The 17,500-nt window shown below is 42.1% G+C and overlaps 2 protein-coding genes across 2 annotated transcripts in view; one reads left to right on the forward strand and one right to left on the reverse strand.

Annotated features, from left to right (window-relative positions):
* plxnb2a.1 (plexin b2a, tandem duplicate 1) overlaps positions 1–16,702 on the forward strand; it is a 146,842-nt gene extending 130,140 nt beyond the window's left edge. The window contains exons 23-43 of the mRNA XM_061030311.1: positions 1–73; positions 1,592–1,801; positions 1,937–2,020; positions 2,552–2,659; positions 2,796–2,932; positions 3,023–3,123; positions 4,507–4,736; positions 5,261–5,442; positions 5,934–6,000; positions 7,039–7,185; positions 7,576–7,653; positions 7,827–7,905; positions 8,869–8,969; positions 9,317–9,398; positions 10,540–10,691; positions 10,831–10,991; positions 11,290–11,437; positions 12,199–12,263; positions 12,390–12,465; positions 12,570–12,644; positions 13,022–16,702. The exon at positions 1–73 is cut by the window's left edge and continues 36 nt beyond it. Of these exons, the coding sequence (XP_060886294.1) occupies positions 1–73; positions 1,592–1,801; positions 1,937–2,020; positions 2,552–2,659; positions 2,796–2,932; positions 3,023–3,123; positions 4,507–4,736; positions 5,261–5,442; positions 5,934–6,000; positions 7,039–7,185; positions 7,576–7,653; positions 7,827–7,905; positions 8,869–8,969; positions 9,317–9,398; positions 10,540–10,691; positions 10,831–10,991; positions 11,290–11,437; positions 12,199–12,263; positions 12,390–12,465; positions 12,570–12,644; positions 13,022–13,126 (2,461 nt within the window). The 3' untranslated portion in view covers positions 13,127–16,702. The remainder of the gene's footprint in view (positions 74–1,591; positions 1,802–1,936; positions 2,021–2,551; positions 2,660–2,795; positions 2,933–3,022; positions 3,124–4,506; positions 4,737–5,260; positions 5,443–5,933; positions 6,001–7,038; positions 7,186–7,575; positions 7,654–7,826; positions 7,906–8,868; positions 8,970–9,316; positions 9,399–10,539; positions 10,692–10,830; positions 10,992–11,289; positions 11,438–12,198; positions 12,264–12,389; positions 12,466–12,569; positions 12,645–13,021) is intronic.
* Positions 16,703–17,489: 787 nt separating this feature from the next.
* The window catches only part of slc35e3 (solute carrier family 35 member E3), a 5,671-nt gene continuing 5,660 nt past the window's right edge, over positions 17,490–17,500 (reverse strand). The window contains exon 9 of the mRNA XM_061030107.1: positions 17,490–17,500. This exon is cut by the window's right edge and continues 475 nt beyond it. The gene's annotated coding sequence lies outside the window, so the exon portion shown is untranslated.

The following is a 17,500-nucleotide window of genomic DNA, read 5'->3' on the forward strand; positions in this document are numbered from 1 at the left end:
CGACCTGATCCAGAGAGCGACCATGAAAGTCCTGCGCTTTGACGACTTCCTGCTCATGACCTCTCCTGTGGAGGTGAGTGTGGCTGTTGTCGGGCAGATTAATGGCGGTTGTTGTTCTTTTTAGAGCGGTGTTTTATTATGTCCTCTCTGGGTCCTGACTTCACCACTTCTTACTCTCTCTCTCCTCTCGTTTTCTTTCTTGACACCTTTTATCAATCCTCTGCAACTTTAAACGACTTCACACGATGGAAAAAACTTCAAAATGCTGTCTGGGACGTTTAAAAAAAACAGTTCAATAATGCTTTTAACATCAGTTTGACACTTTGCGCTCCTCAAGACTTTCTGTGCTTTAAAATGAACAAATCTTTTTGAAAACAGTCAAATATTTATCTCCTCTCCTCTCCTCTCCTCTCCTCCTCTCCTCTCCTCTCCTCTCCTCTCCTCTCTCCTCCTCTCCTCTCCTCTCCTCTCCTCTCCTCTCCTCCTCTCTCCTCTCCTCTCCTCCTCTCTCCTCCTCTCCTCTCCTCTCCTCTCCTCCTCTCTCCTCTCCTCTCCTCTCCTCTCCTCTCCTCTCCTCTCCTCTCCTCCTCTCCTCCTCTCTCCTCTCCTCTCCTCTCCTCTCCTCTCCTCTCCTCTCCTCTCCTCTCCTCTCCTCCTCCTTCTTGTGTTTTTTTTGATTTGGTGGTTTGAACTCCTTTGTAAGGAGTAAATGTTGGACAGTTTCTAAATGCCAAATCAATAAATGCAGCGTTATGATACATGTACAATTTAATAACCTACATAATAAGAGAGGTGGACGACACTCACAGGATCAGAATCAGATATTTCAATCTCCCGGGTTGTACACGGGTCTGCAGCCACGGTTGACACTCTGAGTCAGAGACGAGACGCGGAGAGAAAGAGCCGACGCTTCGATTTCACCGCTCAGCACCTTTTGAGTGACAGAGTCTCTCAGGAACGACTCACTGCGGGGGGAAGAAGAGGAGGAGAAGTCGTTTCATCGTCACCTCATCAAACGCTGTCTGTCTGAACCGGGAAGAGAGGAGGAAAGAGAGGAGGGCGGGAGGGGGCAGAGAGAGAGAGAGAGAGAAAAGAGAGAGACAGAGGGAGGAAGTAAAAGTGACAACTGCACCAAAAAACACTCAGAAGAAAATAAAAAACAAACCTGTAACTTCAAATATTGAGTCTCTTTTGGCTCCTGTTTTGGTCTCCACCACCTCCTGAGGGAAACGTCTGTTTTCTTAATCTGCTAAATGTTCGGCCCCCTCTCTGGAAGGGCTTGGGTGTACTCTGTGCTTTCTCGCTCCATGTCCTATTGTTTACGGTGAGAAGGCAGACTCAGAGGGCAGAACAAACACCTAGCTGTGGGAGTGTCACCCACCTGGGGGAGGGGCTACTGCCCTTTGTGATGTCATGAAGGGAAAATCTCCAATCGGCCTGTTTGAGCACAGATTTTCTGAAAAGTGGAGCAGGTAGAAGACGGAGAGGATGGACTTTTCAAAGTGTATTTATTTGTAGTTCAAAGTGTATTTATTTGTAGTTCAAAGTGTATTTTTCATGATATGTGACCTTTGCTCCTTTTCTCCCTCAGTTCGCCGCGAACGCCACCGGTAAGAACGACACCTTCCTCCAGTTCCTCTCTCCCCCCGTGGACTGGAGTAAGGACAGCCAGTCCCTGAGGACGCTGCTCCACCTGGACAACGTGGAGGAGGAGCTGAAGCACTTCAACTACCACCCGAACCCGTCCTTCAACAATCTCACCAAGAACATCATCACTGAGACCAGCGTCATCATCGTCACCGTGAGGAGGACGCACGATCAAACATTTAATATCACTCTTTATACGTCTTTACCCCCCCCCCCCCCCCCCCCCCCCCCCCCCCCCTCCCCCCCTCCCCTGAGTTAACTTTCCTGATGTTTCCTCTGTGTTCTTCAGGGTCGAGGTTTCTCCAAGGCCATGACAGCCAAAGAGGCGCAGGCGTTTGTCGGGGACGCATCGTGTCACGTTAACATCCTGCAGGTAAACACATTTAAACGCTCTGCCAATGAAAGGAGTCTGAGCCGACCTTCACAACAGGGTCCTAAGTCTCTGACTAGACTCTTCTCCTCTGTCGCCCCCCGGTGGTGGAATGAACTTCCAAACTCCATGTGATCTGCAGAGTCCCTCTGCACCTTTAAGAAAAAGCTAAAGACCCAGCTCTTTCATGAATACCTACTAACTTAATGATGATGGTCTCCATATTATTGATGATGATGATGGTAATGACGATGGTTTCTGTTTGATAACGACGACTTATAAGATGGTTTCTATACTGATTAGAGCTCTCAAGAACTGCCCTCAATGTTGTGCTTTGCCTCTGGTCACTTCCTGTCAGCACCTGTGTGTCCAATCAGACTCAAAGCTGATCGTTTGCTCTTACTGACATTGTTCCCTTTTTTCTAGATCCTTGCTCGTGTTGTTCTTACTCTCTGATGTACGTCGCTTTGGATAAAAGCGTCTGATAAGTGAATTGTAGAATTGTAATTGTAGAATTTTTCTTCTGTCGTCCAGGATGATAAGTTGATCCTGGAGGCTCCTTCAACTCAGCCCAAAGCCAAAACCAAACCCAAAACCAAACGCCAGCGCAGAGACACGGCCAACGAACCGCTGGAGCTGGTGGTAAACACACCGCCGATCAATGTTTACACGCTTTACATGAACAAGCTGTAACTCCAAATATGTCCTTCAGCAGGCTGATAATGTTGTCTCATAGGGAGATGACTTTAGAGAGTATAAAGTCTGAGTCTCTCTGCAGGTTCAGTTTGGTAACGGCGAGTGGATCGTGGGCTCGGTGTACTACGCCACCAAAGACGATATCCCTCTGGCTATAATCATCCCCGCGGTGATCGTACCCATGCTGCTCTTCATCGCCATCTCCGTCTACTGCTACAGGTGTGAACACAACGCTCAGAGAGATCCATGAGCGGGAAGAAACATCCGTTCTGTAAGTGTTAATATATCCCTGTGTGTGTGTGCTAACAGGAGGAAGAGTCAGCAGGCAGAGCGAGAGTACGAGAAGGTGAAACACCAGCTGGAGAATCTGGAGGAGAGCGTCCGAGATCGCTGCAAGAAAGAGTTCACAGGTAAACACAGAGTCACCTGACAGCTGAGGAGTTACAGGACTGAAGTCATTAAAACAAAAAAAAATGTTTAAATGTCAGTTGGGCGCTGGTGGCCCAGTGGTTAGTGCGCGCATCACATATAGACATTGAAGTCGGTCGATTCAAAAATATTCCAGTAGAAAACAGACTCTGTGAGTTGGAGTCCCATTTTCTTTTTGCATTGTACAAAATCTGATGATTTAAGAGAATTATTGTTTCATGAAGTAAAAATCTGAAATATCGGGGCGGACAGATGTGCAGAAACTGGAATGGGCTGTTTAAGTTTGATGTGTTTAAACTTCGCTAATTTTGTTTCAAAAGCTTGGAAAAGAAGACAGGATATTCTGTTTGATTAGTTTGACTTCTTGTTTTCTCTTTTTGTTTCTTGAGGATGAATATAGCTTACCTCGTGCACTCTGATCCGGGAACGTTTTTAATTTATGGTGTCATGTAATGGATGTATGTATGACACAATAATAAAATGAAAAACTAAACTAAACTATATGGAGGCTCAAAGCGGGCGGCCTTTGAATCCGGCCTGTGGCTCCTTTCCCCGCATGTCGATCCCCACTCTTTCTCTCCCTGATTTCCGTCTCTGTCCACTGTCTCTGTCCTGTCTCTCCAGTAAAGGCACAAAAAGCCCATAAATAATATTTATAATAAATAAATGGCCGGTTTAGACTTTTAGGGCGCACTTACTCCAGGCCCAGTTGCTCTTAAATGTGCTGAAGCACGATTGCCCCCCCTTTTATATTGGAAGGAGGGATCGATAAAAGTTGCATTCAGGTGCTTGTGCTCGTTCCTGAGCGATCCTTACCGTGACAACGCACACCTCTTCCAAGCGTGCCAGAGCCAAGGAGGATAGCAGCACTCACACTGGTCAAACTGGACTTTAAGGGTGAAGCGCTCTTAGGCAAGGTTTTTAGTTTTGCACCTGGAGTGGCCAATAAGATTTCAAGGGGGGGGCCCTTGGCTGCCCCTCTGGACACGCCCCTGCTGGCGTCCGAGGCCGAGCAGCAGACGCAGCCGAATTCCTGTCGGCGTCTTGTTACGAGTTGCGTTCACAGATTTAAAAAGACAGTTTAATCTCCATAATGTGAGCGCTGCCAAGAAAAGATTCAGCAGAAAAAAGCAGCACTTTGGCTCCGACTTCAGAAACGTCCCTGCAGGACTTGTTGGCGGGCTCGGTGGACCGTTTTTTGGCTGAATCTGACAGAATCTGTTAATGAGCTTTCAGGGAGGTCAGCAGACTTTATAAAAGAGTGTGAATACTTCATCAGTCGCAGCTTTAAAGAAAAAATTGTAAAAACGTAAAATTACCAGAAATAGAGAAATGGATATTTAATTTTCTGTGTTTTTTGTCAGATCTGATGATAGAAATGGAGGACCACACCAGCGACGTGAGCGAGGCCCGGATCCCCTTCCTGGACTATAAAACCTACACCGACAGAAACTTCTTCCTGCCCTCGAAGGACGGCGCCAACGACGGCATGATAACCAGAAAACTACAAATCCCAGAAGCCCGCAAGGCCATCGTGGCCCAGGCGCTTAACCAGTTCTCCAACCTGCTGAACAGTAAAACTTTCCTCATCAATGTGAGTCTGAAGCTCTGTGTCACGGGTTTGAGAAAACTCTCCTCTTAAACATATCACCTCCGAGTTTGAATTCCTGGTGATGTTCATTTCTCTCAGCTGTCTGAAAGCGGGAGAAACTTTTTAGGCTTCAGTGGTTTTAACAAGTTCGGAAAAAAAAGAGCGACAGAAAACCTTCAAGACCAAACATGCATTCTTTTTTTTCTTTTTTTTTTTTTTTAAAAGAACGACTCAATCAAACGGGAAGTGGAGGATAATAAGACATGATTCAAAATGCAGCCGAGCGCGGAGAACGCCAAAGCATTCAGCTGCTGCATTTCTATTGGTCCGTTGTTTTTCCCCTCTGCACCATCAGAGCACAGAGGAGCAGATTACAGATTATAATCACTCGTTAAATACGCAGCAGATTCCTCGCTCCATTTATAAACGTTCCTTGTTGTGATGTAAACAAGAAACTTTATCTTGACTGTTTCTGATTTCTGAAGTTTAATATAAAATCCATCATGTTTTTTTTTTTCCCCCTCCAGTTCATCCGCACGTTGGAGAGCCGTCCAGACTTCAACGCCCGGGCTCGTGGTTATTTCGCCTCCCTCCTGACGGTGGCGCTGCACGGCAAACTGGAGTATTACACGGACATCATGAGGACGCTGCTGCTGGAGCTGATGGACGAGCACGTGCAGAACAAGAACCCCAAACTCATGCTGAGGAGGTGAGATGAGAGCGGCCATGAAAAACGCTGAACATTTTCATGAAAAAAGTTCGGCTTCAAAAAAGTTAAAAATAGTTGAAACATTTTTGTGAAAAAAAGTTGAAAATTTTGTGAAAAAATTTCAGAAGAAACGAGTCCTTTGAGCAGACGATGGTATTTGAGCAGTGAGGCAAAAGCGTGCAGCCACAGATTTAGACCATATGTAAAAAAAAAAAAAAAAAAAATGTCATGATGTCATAATAGACAAATTTATTTGATGATGAGACAGAAGATGAAAATCTCGACTTTCAGCTGCAGGAAGAATAACGGCTGTACAGAACCCTGCAGCTGCCGACAGGAAAGTTTGTTTTCAAAGAGTTTAAGGATATATTTGTTTTTCTGTAAGAGTGACTTTTTTTTTTAACAATCTCAAACAGTATGAAGCCACAAATGTTCTCAACACATCCTGTGCACAGTCGTGATGATGTTCCTCTCTCGTCTGGTTTGTGCAGGTCGGAGACGGTGGTGGAGAGGATGCTCTGTAATTGGATGTCCATCTGTCTCTATCAGTTCCTCCGGGTAACACTCATTCTCTCACTTATTCTCTCTGTTGTGTTTTCACTTTGACTTCGATCTGTTTCTCTTGTCTCTCCTGCTTCTCTTCTTCTCTTATTTCTGTCGGTTGTAATAGACTGCAGGAGACTTTTCCTCTCTTTTCTTACTGAAACCTGTTTTCTGTATTTTTTGTGCTCGCCTGTGTTTTTTCTTTTTTGGCCAATTTGGACATTTTTCTAAAGTCGATTGTGACAGGAGGAGCTGATGAACAACCTCCAACCACAGACAAAGAGAGCGATGCTTCAGCTCCTGCTTTTAACAATATGGACATTTATATTTTACATTGAAATCTCAACAAAGTCTTTGAAGGTCGGAACATTTCAAAAACCTCTTCGACAACATTGAAATGAAAGATACTAAAACCCACACTCAGATTTTAAAGGTCACATATTATTCAAATCCACTTCACAATGTTTCTCTAACTCTAACATGTGTCTCTAGTCTGTCTACAAACCCCCCAATCATGAGAAAAGTCCATCCTCTCCGTCTTTTCCCTGCTCCACTTTTTAGAAAATGTGTGCTCAAACAGGCTGTTTGGAGATTTTCCCTTCATGACATCACAAAGGGCAGTAGCCCCTCCCCCAGGTGGGTGACACTCCCACAGCTAGGTGTTTGTTCTGCCCTCTGAGTCTGCCTTCTCACCGTAAACAATAGGACATGGAGCGAGAAAGACACAGAGTACACCCAAGCCCTTCCAGAGAGGGGGCGTGGTCAGACACAGCTAATTTACATATTTAAAGGTACAGACACAGAAACAGTCTGTTCTGAGCAGGGCTGAAATAGAGGGGTTTATAGACATGATCAAATACAGGATCAGAGTGGATTTAGAACAAGAAACTTCACACACATGTTTTGAGGAGCTCTGAGACTTATTTAAACTGAAGAAGAGGAGGAGAATATGTGACCTTTAAACTTTTCATTTGTTCCTCTGTTGTTCTGTATAGTGATGTTTGGTGTAAACGCTCACTGAGGTGTGTATGTGTGTGTGTGTTCTTGATTTAGGACACAGCAGGAGAGCCTTTGTACAAACTCTTTAAGGCCTTGAAGCATCAGGTGGAGAAAGGTCCGGTCGACGCCAAGATGAAGAAAGCCAAATACACTCTGAACGACACGGGGCTGCTGGGAGACGACGTGGAGTACTCTGTGCTGGTGAGTACACACAGTGCACTCAGCAAATGTTATCTCAAGACGCTTTATTAAAGAGCAGGTGAAAGACTCATTGTTAAGTGAGGACGGAGGTGGTGGTGGTGACATCACAGTCCGGACCAAAAGAAGACATCTGCAGACGTCTTTTAGGGCTCTATAGGAAACTTAGATCAGCAGTTTGAACTTGTTTTTAGACATTTCATTTTTTAAGAACTAAAAAATTCAGCAACCTGATCAATAATAAAAACAATCGTTAGCTGCAGCCTTGAATTTTAGATTTTCTCAACGAGGTAAATACGCTTTTGCTTCAGAGTTAAGAGTCCGAGCACGCTGTCAGGATGTGTGTGTGTGTGTGTGTGTGGCTCACAGACGTGTGTGTGTGTGTGATGTCAGACTCTGCAGGTGTTGGTGCACGGAGAGGGACCAGATGTGACCCCGGTGAAGGTGCTGAACTGTGACTCCATCACACAGGTGCGTTTAATTCCCTTTTCTTTCTTTTTTCACCTGCTCTGACATCAGGAGAAAAAATCTGTTATCACGTCTGCTCTCCGGGTCGAGTGTGACTTTTCTCATTTTTGGATTTCAGCCGACCTCTGAGTCAAATACTCTTCTATTTTAAATACCTAACTTCCCTGTGTCTCCAGGTGAAAGAGAAGATCATCGATCAGGTGTACAGAAATCTGCCGTACTCACAGAGACCAAAGGTGGAGAGTGTTGCACTGGGTGAGTCAACAATTAACCTTCAGATGTGTAAACAAATGAACAATACAGCTGCCTCTAATGCAGCGGTTCACATGACCCCACTTTGACTTCACAAAACTCTGGAGACCGCAGACATCCAAAACACATCCAGCTTTCTGCTCAAATTAATGTGTATACATTCATCTTCGATACATTTCATTTAGGCTTTTTGGTGTTTATTGTTGTGGACAGAGGAAGAAAGGCAGGGATGAAGTTTCTGCACAATGGACGACAGACAGGCGGACTCTGCAAGTGTCTTTTTTTGACATTATCCCGCATTAGACTGTTTACTTAATTTAACATACAATATATTTACTATTGTGGAGGTCAGGACCCTGACCTAAAGCCTGCTCTAAAGACAATAAAGCAACCAGAGTTTGTCCAGGAGTTTGTCTCCCCCTGCAGGTCTGTGAGTGAACTGAAGGGCTTCAGAACATTTGGTGGCAAAAAAAGAAACCTAAATATTGGAACTTTTCTTGTCAAAAAATGATGTTTATGAACTCTAAAAAAGTAACAAAAAAGGCTCTCAAGGAGCTAAACTGAAACATTTGTTCTACATCATGGAGAGAGAGTTGGTTCATGTTGGCTCGGATCTCTTCACAATGCAGACCTGAGGACAGAAAAAAAACAAAACAAAGATAGCAAGAAAAAACAGAATCAAAGAGAGGTTTTCTATTATTCCTTTCTGTCTCTCATGTTAATAAAAAAACGAAACATTTAAAGTACTTTTTTGATGCAGTGGTGGCGTAGTGGTTATAGTGCGCGTCCCATGTATGGCGGCTAAAGTCCTCCAGGCGGACGGCCCAGATGTCATTCCCCACTCTCTCGCTCTCTCTCTCTCTCTCTCTTCCTGATCTCCGACTCTATCCACTGTCCTATCTCTAAATAAAAGCACAAAAAGTCAAAAAAATAAATCTTTAAAGTAAACTTCTCTTCCCTCCACAGAATGGCGTCCTGGCTCCACTGGTCAGATCCTGTCCGACCTCGACCTGACGTCGCAGAAAGAAGGACGCTGGAAGAAACTGAACACTCTGGCTCATTACAACGTGAGTTTAGTTTGATAAAAAAAACATTAAAAATATCCCAATTGGGAAGCTTGATCCAAAGGCAACTGGACTTGAATGAAGATCCACAGAGGCTTACATTTGTAGCTCCGCCCACCAGATAGTTTAGAGCTGAAGAAGGAGGAGAGGTGAAACGTCCTCAAGAACTTCAACTAAGTCCAGTTGTCTTTCGATCGAATTTACTCCTCCTCCGGTCGTCCCCTCTGACATTTAAAGATAATTACAGACGAAGAAAGCGTCTCTAAGACAAAGTGCTCAGTGATAACTGAGGGCGTACTCCCCTTTAACAGAATCAAGATTAATCGTTTCATATTTTCTTGTGTTTTAAGGTCCGGGATAACGCCACGCTGGTTCTGTCCAGAGTTTTGCACACGCAGTCCTTCCACCAGCACCAAGACAGCTACGAAGAGAGTATGGACACACACACACACACATACACATAGCACTGAAGTTCAGTTTTTCCGGATATTTCATAGCTTCTAACTTTCTGATTGAATTGAAAAGCGTGAAGTAAAATCTTTGATGTCCAAAATGTCATGTTTAGATGTTTAAAGACTGTTGTTTTCATCTTAAAGGTCACATATCCTCCTCTTCTTCAGTTTAAATAAGTCTCAGAGCTCCTCAAAACATGTGTGTGAAGTTTCTTGTTCTAAATCCACTCTGATCCTGTATTTGATCATGTCTATAAACCCCTCTATTTCAGCCCTGCTCAGAACAGGCTGTTTCTGTGTCTGTACCTTTAAATATGTAAATGAGCTGTATCTGACCACGCCCCCTCTCTGGAAGGGCTTGGGTGTACTCGGTCTTTCTTGCTCCATGTCTTATTGTTTACGGTGAGAAGGCAGACTCAGAGGGCAGAACAAACACCTAGCTGTGGGAGTGTCACCCACCTGGGGGAGGGGCTACTGCCCTTTGTGATGTCATGAAGGGAAAATCTCCAAACAGCCTGTTTGAGCACACATTTTCTGAAAAGTGGAGCAGGCAGAAGACAGAGAGGATGGACTTTTCTCATCATTGGGGGGTTTGTAGACGGACTAAAGACACATATTAGAGTTAGAGGAACATTGTGAAGTGGAGTTTGAATAATATGTGACCTTTAAAATCAGTGAAAACTTGCATATTTTTCCCTTATTGTTGAAAGAAATACATAAAAAGATCTTTGCAAAGTATTCAAGGTGACATCATTTAAATAAAGTGTTTTCATTTCTGAACCTGTCCTTCTGTTTTACGTTCATGCCTCAGATCCAGAGAATAAAGGTAATTGCATTTAGATTAAAGCAAAACATACAACAAAAGCAAATTACAAGACATTGTTGACATCTTCATGAAAGTTTTATCACCTAACATAAAGTGTTTGTAGATTTCCTTCCTTCCTTTTTGACAAATTATGAAAATAATGAAACCTGACATGGAATAAACGATTGATTTCTCTGGGTTTGAACATTTTTAAGAAGAATAAATTAAAGCAAGTCGTTTTAACGCTGCAGTGTTCCTCTCTTCTGACTGAATAAAGACGTTAAAAGCTGTACAACTCTTCATCTCCCTCGTACAGAAAACGCTCTGCTGGAGGACGATAACACCTTCCACCTGGTGAGGCCGACGGACGACATCGACGAGGTGAAGTCGAAGCGAGGCAGCATGAAGGACAAGGCGATGACCAAAGCCATCACGGAGATCTACCTGACCAGACTGCTCTCTGTCAAGGTACGGCTGCTAAATGAATATAAAGATATAAAAGCAGGATATTGATTTATTTACTGGACGGATAACATTTAAAAAAACTGAAGCAAACAAAACGATGATTTCCTCATTTAGAAGTGTACGATGTTCGTGTGTGTTTCAGGGAACGTTGCAGCAGTTTGTGGACGATTTCTTCCGCAGCGTGTTGTGTTCGGGCTCCGTCGTTCCTCCCGCCGTCAAATACTTCTTTGACTTCTTGGACGAACAGGCGTTGAGACACGACAACGTGGACGAGGAGACGCTGCACATCTGGAAGACCAACAGGTGATTTGAGTTCTTTGCTAACATTGTAGAAAGTTTCCAGACTTGTTTCTGTTGTTTCCTGAGTACGTAACATGTATCTTCAAAATTAATAAAGTCAGTTGCTGATTAGTCTTGCCCTTCAAAATAAGAGCTCAATCTTGTTAGCCGACATGCTAATTAATGCAGCTAACGTAAGAGGAACTTAGCACGCCATTAAACCACTTCTTACACTTTTTGATTTTGATTTTTTTTTTTTAATGCAAGATCTACTTAACCTGTTTTATATTTAACATTTAAGTTGTTTTTCTTTGTTTTATAGCTTGCCTTTGCGGTATTGGGTAAACATCCTGAGGAACCCTGACTTTATCTTCGACGTGCACGTAACGGAGGTGGTGGACGCTTCGCTGCACGTCATCTCTCAGACCTTCATGGACGCCTGCACCAAGACGGAGCACAAACTCAGCAGAGTCAGTTCACACAGATACAGAGCATACCTGATTTTTGATCTAATATCTTTAGGGGTGTCAGGGAGATTTTACGGTAAATTAGCGTAAAGTGTTTTTTTCACCACAATGCTACGCAGTAAAACACTCGTACTCAAAAGAAAAAACATCATTTATATGGCCTCCATAGGGTATGTTCATGTTAGTTAGAAGGAAAAAAAACTCTTAATTTGATTGTTAAAATTTACAAAAAAAAGTTACAAATCAAACTCTTACTTTAACTGTAAAATCAAGAGGATCATTTTAATGTAATAGTATGCTAAAGGCAGGGACTGGAAACCCCTTTTCTACATGTAATTGTGCACTTTTTTCTGCAAATTATAACAATTTTTTTATGCCAAATTACCCAGAAATAGTTCTTGTTTGCAGTAAATCAATTAATGTATAGGATTATTTTAATATCAAAGTAAATTGAGATAAATCGGATTATTTTGGGGAGAGTTCTGAAGGTGCTATAGTTCCCATAAGCAGATTTATGGTGTGTATTTAGGACGACGTGTCTCTGGGACACAGGAGGCTGAGGAGGAAGGCCGATTTCAAACTGGCTGCAGTGGAAGAGTTAATTACAACACTTAATCACAAAATAAAGTCTGGACAGTTTGAACTTCACAGACTAATGATAATTAACAATACAGGAGCAGTTGAGTGTTTCTTTTTGGAAATTAAGACAATCATTTATCCTTTTCGCTCTCTCTCTCTCTCTCTCTCTCTCTCTCTCAATGCAGGAGTCTCCCAGCAACAAGCTGCTCTATGCAAAAGAGATTTCAACGTATAAGAAGATGGTGGACGAGTGAGTCTGTGTACTAAATATATTGAAAGAGTTTGTATTGGCAGAAAGGCGCTAAAGTCTGAACGTACACGTACCGTTTTATTACTTGATGGGATTTGAGGTTTTGATTGTGTGTGTTTTTCCCAGTTATTACAAGGGCATCCGACAAATGGTTCCAGTAAGTGACCAGGACATGAACACACACCTTGCTGAGGTGTCCAGGGTATGAATGACCTTCTTCTATATGTAACAGATGGATAGATAGATAGATATGTTTTTAATATCCTGAGGTTTTGTATAAATCTGTTTATGTGTTTCCCATTTTAGCAACACACAGAGAAGTTGAACACCCAGGTGGCCTTACATCAGCTGTACCAGTACGCCAGCAAGTACTACGATGTGGTAAGAAAAACTTCCAAACTCAGTGTTAAAGGAGCAATATGTAACTCTGACTCCTAGTGTTTAAAATGGGTACTGCAGTCCAATTGAAAGCAGTGCAGAGAGCTGTCTCCCCCGCCCCCTCCTCTCTAGAGTCGATGGTTGCCATGTTGCGGGCACTGAAGCTTCAGTGTTTAGCCAGCTCTGCATCGGTCTTTAAATCTTTCTGCATTCTAACCTCTCTCCATTTTTCAACACAATCAGTCCCGTTACGAAATGTTCTTGTCTTTATTACTAAATCAATTCCAAGAAATAATGGAGAGTAAATTTATTTTAGACATCAAAATCTGTATACAATCTTCCATACAGTACAAAAATAAGTGTTGTATTATCTTCTTCAGATCATCCAGTCGCTGGACGATGACCCAGCAGCCCAGAATAAACAGCTCACCCTGCGCCTGCAACAGATCGCCGCCGCCCTGGAGAACAAGGTCACTGACCTTTGACCTCTGACATCATGGAGGGGTCAGGGGGGAGGAGCTTTCGGCTACTGAAACACAGGATGTTGTTTTCCATTCAAAGACTCAGAGGAGGAAGAGCTCATGGACTCTGCTGAAAGTTTGACGATGTAGGGATGTAAGTGGGAGGAGCTAGCGGAGCCACAGGAAACTGTTGACCATATAAGGACTGCAGGGGGAGGAGTTTTGGAACTTGAAGAAATGAAGTGTTAAAATATACTTAGCGTGGTGGAAGCGCTTGTATGGCTTACATCCACTTTGCATCCCAAAACAAATACCGAGGAGGGATGCAAAATGGCGACCATTAAATGGCTGCAAATGGGAGCTCTGTGAAAACAAAGGGTTATTTTTTAATCTAAGCTCGGGCTTTAGGTTTGTCAAATCCTCGTCCCTAGCTGTTTCTGTGTTTGGCCTCTGTATACTGCAAATTTTAAGTTTAAAGATCCAAGGACTGAAGAAAAAAAGGGCCACACAAGAAATGAAGATTTTTGGATAGTTGAAGAGTATACGTGAAGTAATGAGACGTTCCTAAATGTTTTTCTTTTTGTCACTCAAAATCTTTCTGGAAGTCCAAATTGGAGGTACAGCTTCTCCAGGACGCTTTGTGACCACTTCTTCCACATTGTGTTACAGCAAAGTCTATGAACTAATAACGTACGCTAATTTGCCTCATCTGAGGTCAGTGTTTCTCTAGAATATCGGATCTTTTGAGAACAAGTAGAGAATGCAGAGAATCCCACAGCATAGAAATGGTTGGATGTAATTTGATCTCCAATAATCGACCAATGATAACCCACTATACGGTACACGCCACTGGCCCATCAGGGGGCCTGGTTTATCATGACGGCACAACTAAGAAGAGTGAATTCAGGGTACGGAGTCTACAAATCATGGCCAAATGTTGTTTTTCATATCAGATTGTCTTTCTACGCTGATGACACTGTGTAGTTTGTTTAGTATTATTCGCTATGTGCAGGCTTTACGCCAAGGCTTTGCATTTAAAATCACAACATGAAATTCAGCTTTTTATTGGACTGATACAGTGCCACTTAGTTTTTTTTATTTCTGTAAAGTGTTGATCAGGGTTGTCCATGATGTCATATCCTGTGTGTGTGTGTGAGTGTGTGTTAATGATGCAGTTTAATTACCAGCTTGTTTTTACTTGGCGGCCTACTATCACAAGGTCTGCAGACACTAAGTGTTTTAGTTTTTGGTTTTATAACCGGTATGATTTTTAATTCTTTAGCAGTCATAAAACACATATTTCACTATCTTCATGAGGTCTGTTTTATCACATAGTAGCGGGTTTATTTCTGGCTTTGCTATGAAGCTGCGCAAACCCTGTCGAAGAAATCGACGCGAGGGAAAACTTGTGAATCGAAGTCCTGCAACAGTCTTTGGGTTTAAGTGCCGTTACACCACTGAAGTGTAATTTCTTTCCTCCTATGCGACGTATTAATCATTGTCACCATAAAATAATCATATATTTACGTTATTCTTTGCCTTCTGAGCCCAGACGACGTGCTTTATGTAGAGCTTGAGTTGATATCAAAGATTAGATATACTCTTTGTGAGTTGGAGGATTAACTCTCCTGGCCTTCTGGGAATGGGAGATTTCTGCTGCAGAAGTTTCTTTTTTGTTTGTCTGTTAAAAGATTTATCGATTCCTTCAAGTCTCACAAACTGCATCTTTAAATTCTGAAGCAATATGTCTTTAAAGGCCGGTGCTGTATCTTTGTACTTATTGAACTTGTGATGGTGCACCGCAAGGTTCTGACCAGAATTTGGTACCACTAAATCTCCAGATACAAAGACTGAAATAAACACATCATGAGCTGTTTTCATTTGTTTTTTTTCTAAGCCTTTTTTTTTTTTTTTTTTGGCATCTCTGTCGTAAAATTTGTTCTGAAAGCCACTTTAGTGCCAAATAATGAGTTTTATGTTTGAAGAGTTCAGAGATAAGATGAACAGTTTATTAGTATATTAAAACACCTGGTGGTACTTTTATTCAAGAATGGTTGGATTTTTTTTTTTTTTTTTGAGGTTCTGATGCTCATAAATCAGAAGATGCTTTGCTTGCATTCACCAGCTTTCAAAGCAAACTGCTGAATCTGCTTTCGATGTTTGGACCTTCAAATGGAAGAATTATTGTCATATTGTGTTTCTGATGCAAAGCTCAAGTTTCTACTTACTCTACTCACTCATCTGTACAATATGATGCATTCGATTCAAATGGCTCTATCTCCAGTGTGTCTCCAACACTAGCTTCTTTCTGCCTTCTTTTTGCCACCATCGCAGTGCCTTAAAGAGTAGAACTGAAAGTACTGTAGTCTGGAAAGCATCAAACCAAAAAATAGTGATAATAATTATAAACAAATTATAGATGAGTTGCTGCATGGTTGTGGTTTCTAAACTGGAAGGTCATAATGGAAAACAAAAGTCAATGTCACAAAGTTTTTATAGAAAGTAAAGTCAGTACTGTTCAATATTTTTACAGGTTACAAAACATAAATTTCCCCGTAGCCGTGCAACGATCAACATGGATCAGCTAGCAGACACAACGATTAAGCTAACTTTCATTTAGCAATCAACCAACCATCAAATTATTCTTAATATATCAGATTACATGTTTAAACCTAATGGATTTAAGAGCACAGTACAATCCTGAGATCTAGCTCTATGACCTAGCTAATTATAGAGCAAGGTAATGTTTTGAGTTACAGACGTTAGCATAAGTTAGCACAAGAGTAAAACTTATGCTAACGTCTGTAACTCAAAACATTAGCTTGCTCTGTGTTTTCTCCTTTTCAACATTTAAATCCTTCCTTCTAGCAAGCATTTTTGTTTGGAACTGCTAAATTCCACATCGCCAATGTTGAGAATTGTATTTCCAAACCACTGACCTAGCACGCTAACGTACGAATCGCAGATGGTGGAAGGTTTTGTTGGGGCACAGATCTGTCAGAAGTGTTGTTTTAACTGACGCACAGTTACGTTATCTGTATATTTCCCATTATCCAGAGAAGTATATTAAATGTTTGGAGAATCGAACCTGCATATGTGAAGTTTAGACGAGCGGTTTTAAAGGTACAAGAAAGTTTAAATGTGTAATGATTGGATGTCGGATCAGCAGAGGGAACAACCTTCACTTTATGTAGATTTATTTGTTCGCTGTTTAAGGATGTGTGTGTTTTGATGGTGTATTACTGAATACATTTGTTTTATGAGGCACAAGTACACAACATGTTTGAGAGGTTTTGACCAACACCACGAGGGTCAGATGGGACTTTATACCATTGTATAACAGTTTGTACATCAAATACAACTTTCCCATTGTCTACTCTTGTAACATCGTCGTAGGCAACAAATGGTTTGAACCGACTGGACCAAATGTGGACTTTTGACACGGACAAAAAACAGCACTACAAGGAACCAGGAAGCAACTGGTCTGAACTGGACTGGAGCCCAAATCGGTGACTCTTCTGAGGAAGTAGAGAAGTGGGCAAGACGTCCAGCTCTAGGAAGTCCAAATATCCAATAAAAAGATGTTTGTATAAAAATGAATCTTGTTTGCTTCATTTAGTTTTTTAGCTTGTACTCTGATTTAAACTAAATGTTGTCTGAGAAATTTGGTTGAAAGGCTTAAGTACTATTTAAACCCTTTACGCTACCTTGCCTTCAGTTAGATGAGAAGATCAATATCACTCTTACGTCTGTGGATTAAACAGGGAACTGAAGGTGGGAAGAATTAGCGTAGCATAAAAACTGGACAAGGCTCAGAAAGCTTTTGACCCATACTCCCAAAGTTAAAGGTCACATATTCTGCAAAAGTCCTTCCTCTCCGTTTTTTGCCTGCTCCACTTTTCTTTTTTTTCAAACTTTGACCTAAAGTGTTGTGTGTTTGAGAACAAAAAAGAGTTATTTGTGTTGAAGTTTAACCGATATTCAATCAGTAAAACTAGAGTCGACCTGCAGGCGAAGAAGAAGAATTAAGTCTTTGTGAGTTTGTTTTTCAGCAGCTCTCAGGTTTTTCCTCCTCGGGAGAGTTCAGATATTTTTAAACACACAAACCTCTTCACACTCACATCATTCATTCATCTGAAATGTCCTGCCGGCACAACCGCACACTGTGTTTGTGAACAAGGGCTGCTGGTGTAGCTTTATTGACACAGTGTTAAAGAAACACACACACACTCACTCATGTAGCAAATAGTTAATAATAGTGAAGGAGTTTAGGGTGGCACCATGGGTGGCCAATAAGATTTCCAGGGAGGGCCCATGCCCGAACTCTGGACACGCCCCAGAGCTGAGGAGACTTGAAAGCTTCCTTTGACAGAAATAAGTCTGGAGAGAAGGTATGAT

The sequence above is a fragment of the Labrus mixtus genome, chromosome 22 (genome assembly GCF_963584025.1).
Source record: "Labrus mixtus chromosome 22, fLabMix1.1, whole genome shotgun sequence".
NCBI classification, from domain to species: domain Eukaryota; kingdom Metazoa; phylum Chordata; class Actinopteri; order Labriformes; family Labridae; genus Labrus; species Labrus mixtus.